General features: G+C 42.8%; 1 protein-coding gene across 5 annotated transcripts in view; it reads left to right on the top strand.

Annotated features, from left to right (window-relative positions):
• Positions 1-131: 131 nt before the first annotated feature.
• GOT1 (glutamic-oxaloacetic transaminase 1) overlaps positions 132-12,604 on the top strand; it is a 59,875-nt gene continuing 47,402 nt past the window's right edge. For 3 of the 5 annotated variants that reach the window (XR_002643923.3, XR_016388139.1, XR_016388138.1), the window contains exons 1-2: positions 133-359; positions 8,474-8,655. Coding sequence is in view for 2 of the 5 variants with exons in the window: in XM_022569100.3 (XP_022424808.1) it covers positions 242-359; positions 8,474-8,655 (300 nt within the window). In the remaining 3 variants the exon portion in view is untranslated. Of the gene's footprint in view, positions 360-8,473; positions 8,656-12,604 lie in introns of all 5 variants that reach the window. The other 2 variants (XM_022569100.3, XM_022569099.2) reach the window with 2 other exon arrangements.

Raw genomic sequence — 12,604 nt, 5'->3', positions numbered from 1 at the left:
CGGCCTCCGATAAGATTCTCTTCTTGGATTGGCTAATACCATCCTGTTCCTTTTGCGTCAGAAACTCGCGATTGGTTAACCGCGTTGCCAAGTTCCGGACGCGGCTCGACCATTGGAGGCCGCGGGCCCGCCCCTGCCGGCTAGGTGAAGGTGAGAGTCTCCTCCAGTCGCCGCGGTTGGACCGGACCGAGCGGCTTCAAGCGCAGAGTGGAAGCTTTCGGCCGACTCCAGCTTTCTAGCTATGGCGCCTCCATCAATCTTTGCCGAGGTTCCTCAGGCCCAGCCGGTCCTTGTCTTTAAGCTCACTGCTGACTTCCGGGAGGATCCGGACCCTCGCAAGGTCAACCTGGGAGTGGGAGGTAAGGATGCAGTGCCCAGGAGTGTGAGCAGCCTGGGAGTGGAGCGGGCCTAACCCCCCTGGCTGTGGGGACCGTAGGAGATAACCAGGTCCAGCTTAGCTCCGTCGGAGAGGAGGAAAGATCCATGAGGCTTAGTTCAACCTGCCCATTTTACAGATGGGCATATGGAGTCCCTGGAAAAGGGAGATGTATCAGTGTACACACAGAAAAGGTGTAGCAGTCAGGGCACAAACTCAGTTTTTCCGATTCCGCATTGTGTGTTCTTTATACTGCATCCTTTCGCCTCTTAAGAAATGGGGCGGCCAGGGATTGAAAGGAGAGGGATAAAAATAGGAAGTCTTATAGGCTTGGAGTCCTGGCTGCTGGGGAATGGAAAAAGGAGAACTCTTAGCCCTAGGGAGCTCTGGTCTGGGTCGGTAAATGTTTGAGCTATCAATCAGGTAGTTTACCAAGCCTTGTGCGGGGAAGACTGAGTCTTGGTTTTGGCCCCAAGGAGATTAAAATCAGCAGGTGTTAAGTGATGTAATAGAGATCTAAAACGCTTCTGAGACAGGTTAATGCTCCCTGGGGATCTGGGAAGAATGTTCTGGCTCTCACAGATGTGGTGGGAATGGTAGAAATGGTGGTAGAGATGGTAGAAAAGAGAGGAAAGAGTGTGGACAGTAGAAGCTCACTTTCCACACATCCTTGTCATCATTTCTTGCTTGTATTTCTTGGACAGCTCAGAGCATGGGCCTCAGTTTTTCCTACTGCCAAGAAAAAGATTTGGACTGAAATGCCTCTGAAATTCCTTTAACTCTTATCTTAATCTTATCTGGTGAATTTGTTATTTCTGTCACTGTCATTTGGATGTTTGAAGCCACACCAACACTTACTCAACCACATAGAAAGATGAGCCAGGGAGAAGAGAATGAATAGGACAATGTTCTGTGCTAGGGAACAGACTTAGAGCAGAAAGACTAGAAATTTCTGAAAGAGAAAATTGAACTGTTTTGTAGCAGAGAAGCAGTGGCGAGAAGGAGGTGCAGAATCAGGTGTCCCACAGTGACAGTGTCTGTACATAGAACCTGTTAAAGTCTTCACCAAGGAATATGCAGGAGGGGTGAGGAAAAAGCCATTAAAAAGTGATGGTTTGGGCTTCCCTGGTGGCGCAGTGGTTGAGAGTCCGCCTGCCGATGCAGGGGACACAGGTTCGTGTCCCGGTCCGGGAAGATCCCACATGCCGCGGAGCGGCTGGGCCCTTGAGCCATGGCCGCTGAGCCTGTGCGTCCGGAGCCTGTGCTCCACAACGGGAGGGGCCACAACAGTGAGAGGCCCGCGTACCGCAAAAAAAAAAAAAAAAAAAAGTGATGGTTTGTTGAACCTGGGTAATGGGTACATGGGCATCCATTATATTATTCTCACAACTTTTGTGTATGTTTGAAATTTTCCATAATAAAGCATAAAAAAGTCAATTCAGAATACATAGTTTCACCCACAGAGGGAAAGTGATGTTTTTAGCAGGCAGCAAAGTGGAAGTAATATTGAAAGATTGCCTTGAATTGAATTGGAATGAGCACTATTCAAGCTCTTAATTTAAAACCAATCCAAAACCTCCAAGTATTCCTTTAGGGCCGGATGTATCGTGAAGAACTAGTATTGATATTAATCCAAATACATGTTTTTAAAACCTTAGGTTTCATTGGCTCAATTACCCTTGAACTATCTTACAGGATTTTGGTGAGGATTAAATGCATTTAAAGTGCTTAGAACAGTCTCTGGCACATAAGTAGGAGTTATGTAAGTATTAGCTGTTACTGTAGTTGTTTTCGCATTTCTTTGCATAAAAGATATTGAATAAAAATTTTCAGCTCAAGAACTGCAAAATGAAATAATTTCTGACATTGGTTCAGAAATAAATTGCTAATGCATAGAAAAAGCACCCTGCCAGCCAAGGCCAGAAGTGATTGGCTCAGAAGCATATTCTGCAGCCCGGATAGTGGTCAATTCAACTGTGAAAGTGCCTTTGTCATGTTTTCCTGGAACCGAGGAATTCTTTCTCTTTATTACAAGCAAATGCTTTATGCAGTTAATTGCATTTAGTGCTTAGGATGACTCTGGAGGGTTGTTTATTACTATTACTGTTTTAGAGGTAAGAAAGCTGAAGCCCAGATTGATGAAGCATTTTGGTCGAGATCACATGGCTGTAGTTGGTAGAGCTGGGATTCTAGGCCACATTTCTCAGATCCCTAGGTCTCTGCCCCCTTCTCTATTGGGCACCTTCAGGTGGTCCAGAGGGAGCCAGTGTATGGTAGTGGAACAGCCAGGACACCTGGGTACAGGCCCAGGCCTGCGGTCCAGTGATGTGACCTTGGGAGTATTATTTACATCCCCGGACCCAGTCTGTTAAATGAGGAGCCAGAACGGAATGACCTCTCTCTAAAATTATACTCTAAGATTCACTAGCATGTTACATGACTGTAGTATAGAATAATAATGTTACTGGCTTCATCAGATGACTGAGAATTAAATGAATAATTATGTGTGTGAAATATAAATGAAAAGTGTTGTATAAATGTTATTTTTGATGATCACTGTGACCCGTCTTTTTTGTGGATGGCAGGTGCTCAGATAAAGGTCTCATTGAAGTATAGTAGAATAAGAAGTCTCTTTACGGCTTTTGTATGTCCTAGCTCTATTTATACACATCCCGAAGTATATCCTTTGTGAAGGAAATGTATTGATAATTAATCTCTGACTTTGGTGAAGATGCCCTTTTTTTTTTCTAAGTTAAGATAAAGCTTAATGGAAGTTAACCAGCTCAAGTTCTAATGATGTTGGACATTTAGAACAAACTGCAACTATAATCTCATTAGCTCATTCCTACTTGCAGATAGCTTCCCCAGAGATTTTCTTCTTGCTGTGACTATTTGCATAATTTCCATATACTTAAACAGAGCAGAGCATCACATTTTTCACTGTTAAATATGATGCTCTTCGAGTTGGCTGTTTTAGCGCTTCGTAAAGTTTCAGACAAGTGACTTTAGGGGCAGGGGAGATATGAGTTCATTCAGCCTGATGCAGCCTGAAGCAGGACATTTCTACATAGACTCCAGTCTGTTCATCATGTAAACTTGGCTTTCTTTTGTTCCAGGTAGACTGTGCTTGCTTTCATATTTGTTGTTGTTTTTAATATGGGTTCTTAGCATCTTCAAATAAAGTTGTGGGAGAGACATGCTGTATCAGGTGTTTCTGAGTACCCCCGGTCCTCTCCGCAGGACCCTAGTTGGAGAAGGGCCTTAAAGAGGCATATGTGCATGGGCTGTTGGGTAGGGATGGATGGGGGAAGTGGAGATCTTAGGAGGAGGAGGAGGGTGATGGTTTGATCATCTAATTCTCCGTGTTCTTCTGGAAATCGAGACTCAACTGCAACCTGTGTGACTCCTCTAAAAGAGCTGGTCCTCAGGGAGAAGGGTGTGGTGTGTGGAGCTGAGGGGCATGCTGGCAGGTAGAAAGGCCCCTTGCACAGTCAGTCCTCTGGGACCTGCTGGCTTCAGGCTTTCCCTAGACATCTCTTGCTCTTTAGAAAAAGCACAGGGATCCATGAACTTAATATTAATAGTATGACAGCCTAACTCTTACAGTTCTTGTGATCTTGGGCGAACTTTTCCGGCCTCAGTTTGCAGATCCCGAAAATAGAGATCATAATATCTATTTTGTGAGTTGTTATAAGAATTAAATGAAAGTAAAAAAAATGTGAAGTATTTAGCACAGTGCCCTGCATGTAGTAAGTATTCAGTAACTCCTTGTTATTACCATGGCTTCAGCCACCGTCCATGTCTATAATTATGAAATCTTTCTTTCCATCCTGGACTTCTTCCCTGGATGCCAGACCCATATTCGCTACAGTTTGCTGGACACGTTGTACAACCACTTCAAATTCAACGTGTTTAAAACAATGCATGGATTCCACCCTCCCCTCAATCTTTTCTTTTTTCTTCTGCTTTGCTCTATATCTTGGTTGCCCTCTCCCCTGCCCCACCCCCACTAGTCTTTATCCAGACCAGAGAGAGACTTTGGAGGTTGTCGGTGACCCTTTCATCAGTCCCATGTATATTTATTTGGTCACTAGGTTCTGTCTTTTTTACCTCATAAATTTATTTTGAATGTCTCCCCTTTTGTTTATCCCCGCGGCCGCTGCCGCTGCTGTGATTCAAGATTTCACTATTTCCTTCGTGGATTATTGCAGCAGCCTCCTGACTTCACTGTCTGCTTCTGTCCTCCTTCCAGTTTATTTTCCATCATGTCACTCAAATGATTCTGTTAAAATGTACAGCTGTCCATGTCACTCTCTTGCTTAAATGCTTTCAATGGTTTCCCCATTGAGACAAAGTTCCTTAGAAGAGACCCCAAGACTCCCTGAGCCATTCCTTGCTGTTTCTCCATGGATCTTACATCCGAGCCATGAAAATGCAGATCCTCAAGAGCCTCATCTCTTCAAGCCTCTGGGGCCTTGCACAAGTGTTCCCTCTGTCTGGAAAGTCCTTTTTCCTGTCTTTTAAACTCTTATTCATCTTTTATACTTCATCTTCCCTGCTCACTTACAGGAGAACTAAGGACTCTATGCTCTATGTTTCCTGGAGGGAGGCCAAGACAGTATCTTGTTTTATCTTACCCATCTCTGTGTAGCTACTTCTAGCCAGTACCTGGTTCATGGTGGATTCAATAAGTAGCCGTCAAATGAGTGAGATAATGAAAGAATGAATGAGAAACTCATGGGTCCAACAAAACAGGAATAAAACCCCTCTGGGAGAGCAGGAATAGTGGTTGTTGGTAATGCTTAACCTCATTGCTCCAAACGCCCAAGAGTAACTGCAGGTCTCCTTCAGTAGGGCAGTGAGACAAGGCATTGGGAATAAATCTAGAACTGAATCTGGGGGAAACTGGGCAGTGAAGAAGGAAGCAGAGGTGTGAATTGGCCATTTTCTCTTTTGTCACAATATGGACACAATGCCTCCCTGCCTCCAGTCCTATCACAGGATTTTTTAGAGTTGCACAGAGTATACATTACTGGTAAGAACAGTGGTACTATGGCTTTATCTTTCATATTTTATTTATTTATAATACATGATTTACAAATGACATATCATAAATATATGTAGCATAATTATATATTAACCATCCAAACACAGATGGGAAGCATAATAGAACTAGTTTTTCACAAACACCCATATTCTTGTACATCTAAACAGTATCCCCTCTGTGTAGTGTAGTCCATATATACTGCTATTGCTCAAAGTTTTCCGAAAACCCCCTTTTGGAATGGCCTTCAAACCATGTTAGACCCATGTAGGAGGCCATCTTTTTATAGCTGTTCTCCATTAATATTATTCAGTCCATTCACCCACCTACTTTGCTGGACATAATACAAGTACCATTTTCAAAAATTAAATTTACTTTCAAAGGACAAAGATTTGGCATCATTAAGGATATTCAGAATAATGAGATGTCTCCTCTAAAAACAATTCCAAGAGAAGAATTCCAAGAATATTTTGAACAATGGTAGCATTGTGATCATAGATGGGGTGATCTACTTCAGGGAAAACAATTACTTGGGAGTCATTATTTTGGTATCTCTTTGAAAAACCAGACCAAATCTCAACTGATAAAGTAGACTTTTTGAACTTGTTGAGAGGGAGGGAATTTGGTGGGCCAGGGGGTCTAATGTGAGTGATATGACAGTATTGTGAGTCAGATTCATCTACCCAGAGACTGGTTGTTGGTTAGTGGCTGTCAGTCTGGAACTCTCTCCACATTTTCATTACTAGCTTGATGTGCTTTTCAAATTTGCAGATGACACATTCCTGGAAGGTAGGGTTAGTTGATGGAGTAGAAGACAGATGCAAAATCAGAATATCTTATAAAGTCTTATTTGTTGTCTGACTTTTGATCTAGTAATTTTACATCTAGAAAAAGTTTTCCTAAGGAAGCACTCATGAATGTGTAAAGTATAAGAACATTAATTACAATGTTTATATTAGCAAATAGTCAAAAGCAACACAAATAGTTAATAAATTATACATAGAAAGGAATATTGTCTAGCCACTAAAATTGTGTTGTAAATGGCTCATATATGTGAAAAATGCCCAGTTGCCTCCACGATAAGAGAAATGCAAATTTAAACTACGCTGAGATAGCATTTGGACTCTTAAATTGGCAAAAATTCACTCAGTGGCTGTGGCTGTGGGGAAGCAGACACTCTTGTACATTGATGGCAGTGATGTACACTGATAACACACCTGCCCTATGGCAGCGATGTACACTGATAACAGCCCTATAAAAAAGGCAATGTGGATATATCTGTCAAAACTACAAATACACAAAGTATGCTTAAAAGTAATATATTTGCATTTAAACTTTTCATTGATTGCCACCAGTATTCTTCCAATCAGTTGTTTTAACCATATTTGTCCTACAACCATGTGTTGTAAAATGAAAATCAGTTGAAAGTAGTAAACTAATGTATACCCTCAAAAACAACAACAAAATTACACATACACGTACTTCTCAACCTACTCTTCCATTTTCAATCCTGCCTCTTACAGCTATGTTTACATACATGTAAGATGACATATGTACAAGGTTCACTGAAGTATTATTTTCTAATAGCCAAAGATTAGAAATGACTCAAATGTCCATCGACAGGAGACTCACAAAACAAATTATAGTACATTTATCAGTTATGCAGCTCTAAAAAGAACAAAGACAGTCTGTGTGCACAGACTTAAAGAGTTAATGATGATGAAAGATATTCATAATATATGTTTAATAAGTGGAAAAAAGCATGTTGAAAATTCTATATAAAAAATGACACAATTGATAAAAGAATATACTCATGTAAAATAAAGTTTAAAAGGCTGTACACCAAAATTTTCATACTCCTTATCTCTGAGTGCTGGAATTACATGTTAATCCTAATGTTTATTATTTTCTTTCTGGACTTTTCTAAATTTTCTACAGTCAACATGTGTTGTTCAGTAAACAGTATCAGCCACCCTAAAAAAGTGATTTAAAAAAAAAAGTCAGGGATTAATGTTGAGCAGAAATCAACAAGATAAAGAAGAATTACTCAAAAAATTTGTTTCACTGTTACTTGCCAAAGTATAGGCTTATTGGAGACCTAAACAGTCCAGCAGAAGCAAATCCCTGTCAGGAATCCTGCTCAGACTCTGTCATTGGCTTGGATGCAAGCCAAAGCAGCTGCCCTCTCAAGCTATAATCTCAAAATGATTATAGGGTAGTATAGGGGAAAAAAATCAGTGATAGGATAACTCAAAGTAGACTAAAAATACTTTTAGCATAGAAGAAATGCTTAGAAATTTGCTGTAATCAAGATTAAAAATTATGAAACAGGTAAACTTAGATCCATAAAAGTGTGAAGCAGAGGAAGTGACTGGTGAGTGGTAGGAACAGTCAAAATGGTAAACACTGACTGATGTCAAAAAACAGCAAGAGGACAAAGATGCGTTTAAACTTGTTGTTCGATGATTGTGTAACCAGTTGTGAGAAACTTGAGTCACAGGTGTTTCCTCGCCATTTGTCTCATTTCTGTTCTTACAGGACAAGAGGAGGAGGTGGGCCTCCCTCCACCCTCCTCTCTCTCCATGTTTATGTTTGAAGGTGCAGCGTTCATGTGAAGTAGCACCGAACCCTTTTCTTGGGGAGATGCAGAAGGAAGGCGATTACTGGGCCAGTGGTCGTAGAGACCTCAGTGCCCTAGTGATATTGACATAGCATTTGTAAGGTATTTTTAATTTGTGGAGTGCTTTTGCGTGCACTCTCTCACTCGATCAGGCTCTTTGATGTCCCAGTTTTATTTCAGCATTCTACTTTTTGGAGGTCACATATTTAAGAACTATAATTTCCATAAGGATAGGAAACTGTGCTTCTGCCTTCCCAGCACCTAGCCCGGTGCCTGGCCCAAAGCAGGCAGTCAGTAAGTGAATGAACTTTAATTTCCCTCACAGTTCTGTTTGGATTGGAAGGTGGTAGAACTCTCCCTGTTCACAGCTCTGAATTCTTCCTTGGACGAAGCCTAAGACTCCTCCATTGTATGTCTCTTTCCCGTGTCCCAGCTTATCGCACGGATGATAGCCAGCCCTGGGTTTTGCCAGTCGTGAGGAAGGTGGAGCAGAGGATTGCTAATGACAGCAGTGTGAACCACGAGTACCTGCCCATCCTGGGCCTGGCAGAGTTCCGGACCCGTGCTTCCCGCCTGGCCCTTGGGGATGACAGCCCAGCTCTGCAGGAGAAGCGGGTGAGTTTTGGGTGAGGATCTATTTTTTTCCAGAAACTGTGAGGGTAAAAAGTGGTTAAAAATTAGGTGTTATGTCTATTGAACTGTCAGTGAATAAGGGTTTAAATAGTGTGACCTCAGGGACTTGATAGCACAAATAACATGCTTTTGTAAAGCACCGCTTCTTTCTTCAGTCGTTCACTTTTGCCCAAGAGATGATTGGATTTCAGCTGCTGGGTTTGAAGCAGTCAGTGGAAATGCCAGCCAAGGGAATTTAATGGAATGATCAAGAGATTAGGGTCTGGACCCAGCTCTGCCACTACTTTTGACCAAAGGCAAGTCATTTGCCCCTCCAGCCCCTATGTCTCATCTATATGTTAGGAAAAGACTAGTTTATGGTTCATGGTCCCATAAGGAGCATTTGCATAGGGGATCATTCAAGGGGCCTCTGAACTCCCTGAAATTTTAGGCAGAATTCTGTGTGTATGTGTATTTCTGGAGAGAAAGTTCATAACTTTTATCAGATTTTCTGAAGGAACCTATGGCCCCCGAAAGTCCAAGAGCCACTAGTCTAGATGCTCTCTGAAGATCCTGCCAGTTCTAATATTTGATTCTTCTAGCCTTGATCTCAGCTTCTCTTCATTTAAGTGCTTCCTGGTATGTAGTCTATGTATAACTAGAGATACATGGAAGAGAAATGCATTTGGGGAGAGTCTGTATGTGGCAGAAAGTGGTGTGATAGAGATTATCAGTGTTGTAGGAATTCAGAGAGCCTGACAAAGGCTGGAAATGGGACTTGAGCTGAACCTTGGGGAATGAGGCCAGGACACTGGTTCTCAACTGTGACTGTATCACCTGGGAGGTTTTAAAAACATTCTGATGGCTGGATCCCATACCAGACCTGTTAAATCAGAATCTTGGAGGGTACCACCTTTCTCTGCCCTTTTATTACCTTTCCCTACAATTCCCTTCCCTTCATGGGTATTTTTTAAAAGCTCCCCATGTGACTGCAAAGTACAGCCAAGGTTGAGAACCACAAAGTACAGAGGAAGAAAAAGGAGGGGTATTTGTTTGGAGCAATAGGAGTCCAGGGACAGAGGTTGGAGGTGAGCAGGTCTAGGTTGTAAAGAGACCTACCTGATATGGGCTGGGAACATGCTGGATAGATCAGGGAGGCTGATTTTGACAGCTAGGGCAGGGGAAGCCCCTTGAAGTTTTGCGCAGAGAAGTTACCCAATAAGAGTGTTTGAAGAAGATAAACCTGGCTGGATGAGGAGGAAAGGGAAGAGCTCAGGTTTTTGCAATAGTCCAATTAGGTATTGTGCAATTTAAACCAACTTCCCTTATTGCTCTGCTAGGCAGTGTCAGCCCCGCTGAGCAGCCTTCATGCAGATACAGCCTTCATGCATGAAAGAGACCACATCTTGGAGTCACTGATTTATTTCCATGCTGTTACCCAGATGCCCTGATAAGCAGAATGGGCAGGGTAAAATGAAGGCTGCACACAGGCACATTCTTATGTATATCAGGAGACCTGGAGGCTCTGCGTGAAGGTCTTGGAACTAATATCAATGGTTAGATAAGTAATTAACTTGATGAGGGTTTTGTCTGGATTGGTATAAGAGACTGTAACTGACTTGCCTCTAGGAACAGAAGGAATATGGGTAGAAATGGTAGACTTTAGAGATTATGAGTGGCATTGGGAAGTTGCTCTGAAAATCTAGGGTTTCCACTGAGGGAGAGAGTCCTGATGAAGTTTGAAAATGGGGAACTTTGGCAACTGGAGGTGATCTTCTGAGACGTTGTTGATAAATTAGTTGGAATTCCATTGCTGACAAATGAAAACAGAGGTTCTGTGTTGGGGAGCTTCTTCCTCTAAGACTATACATTTCTGATATGATGCTTATTAACTATGTTGGCAGATAGATGCTTGTTCCTCTGCCCAGGAACAAAATGCTCTGTTCTCCATTTTGATCGCTTAATACTGAGGCTTGGGGCTATTGCTTGTGGCATAGAGCCCTTCCTCTTAGTCTAGTTCATCCTGTGTTATGTTTTTGATCATAGAACAAATTTAAATGGCAGTCTGTAAATATTTGAAGATTTTTACTTTTTACTTTTTGTGTGTGTGTGTGTAATGGTTTAGGATACCCTCTTGGCATCTACAACACCCTGGGTACCAGTTGATACTGAGCTCTGAGCACTTGCTCTTTCCCTGGACCATCCCCAGGTGACTATCTTAGCTCAGCCTACCATCATCTCATTTGGATTCTTGTAATAGCCTCTTGCCTCTAGTCTCTTCCGCATTCTAGTACATTCTGCACAGTACAGCTAGAATGATCTTCCTCAGCAAAAAAAAAAAAGAGCTAATTGTGTCACCTGCTTCCCCTCTCACAGACACACAGTAGCTCCTCCATTATCTACAGGGTAAAATGCAGACTCTGACCTGGGCATGCAGCATGTTTTGTAGCCAGGTGTCATCCTGTTCTTGCAGTTACTCTTGCTCCCATCCTCTCAGGGGCCTGCCATCCTAAGAGCCTGCTGTTTTCTAGACCTTCCGAGCCTTGCCATGACTTGGCACCTTTGCCTCAGCTGTTCCTTCTGCTAGGAATGCCCCCTTCACTTCTCTGACTCCCCAGTCCCCACCTCCAAGTCCTTCAAGGCCTGAGCAAGGGTCACTTCCATGCTGAATCCTGAGCTCTCTCAGGCAGAGCTAGTTGTTAGAGTGCTCTGAGTCATCACAGGACTGTGCATCGCTTGGGAAAAGCAGTACTTACTGTGTTTAATGTACAATTTTGTAAGCCTGTCCCTCCCGCAAGACCCTAGGTTCCTCCAGGACAGGGGTGATGGCTTATTTACTTACTTAAAAAAAATTTTGTGTGTGTGTGTGTGTATGGTGTGAAGTATGGTTCTTTTATTTATTTATTTATTTGGTTGCGCTGGGTCTTCGTTGCGGCCCATGGGCTCCTTAGTTGTGGCACGTGAACTCTTAGCTGCGGCATGCATGTGAGATCTAGTTCCCTGACCAGGGATCAAACCTGGCCCCCCTGTACCGGGAGCATGGGGTCCTATCCACTGTGCCACCAGGGAAGTCCCAATGGTTTACTTATTTACCTCATGAATCTTCAGCATTTAGCTCCTAGCCTGGCACCTCAGAGATCTCAGATGTTTTAATTCACTCATTCGTTCAGTCAGCAGATGTGTGCTCACCACTAGGCACTGTTCTAGATGCTGGAGCACAGTGGTGACCAAAACCACTGCCCAGCTTACAGTTTTGTGGGGAGAAACCGACAGTAAACATAATAAATAGGAACATTATATAGTGTTTTGAAAGATGATAAATGCTACAAAAACAGAGCAGAGGAAGGCATATTAGGAGTGCTGAGGGTGGGAGTGAGAGTGGATTCAGTTTTAACTGGGGTGGTCATGGTAGAAACAGAAATGACATTTGAGCCAAAACTTGAAGAAAGTGAGGCATGAATGAAAGAATGAACCAGAAAACAAACAGTAATCATGTCCTCTCTTAGATTTTTCTTCTCAAGATTTTACATTACCAGGTCCATCAACCATTTTGAGGAGACCTGTTTTCTAGACTCGTCACTGCCGCCTTCTGCTTTTCCATCTTCGGATCTTAGAATCCAGACCAAATGTCCAATTGTCATCTCCTGTCTGGTAACATTTCAGCTTCTGAAATTACTGAGCCACTGCAGGTAGGAGGGCTTGTGGCTCATGAGATGGCGTCCCAGTTTCCTGCTCAGACCGTTGCCTCTGGGAGACTTGGGGCTTTCTCTGTGGCTCTCACCTTGTCAATACTCTCTTCTTCTTCATCTAGTTCAGCCCATGTTTCTTTAGTACCACATGCCAGATACCACATGAATTGCTAGGAGCACCCAGATCAATGCGTCATAGCCTTGGCCACAAGCAGCTCCTAAACAGCTCTCCTGCTCCTCACAGGGAAGTCATTGCATCAGCA

The sequence above is a fragment of the Delphinapterus leucas genome, chromosome 16 (assembly GCF_059928025.1).
Source record: "Delphinapterus leucas isolate spDelLeu-1000000601 "Yukka" chromosome 16, BTC_Dleu_Yukka2, whole genome shotgun sequence".
Taxonomy (NCBI): Eukaryota; Metazoa; Chordata; class Mammalia; order Artiodactyla; family Monodontidae; genus Delphinapterus; species Delphinapterus leucas.
This window is presented reverse-complemented; position numbering and strand designations above follow the sequence as displayed.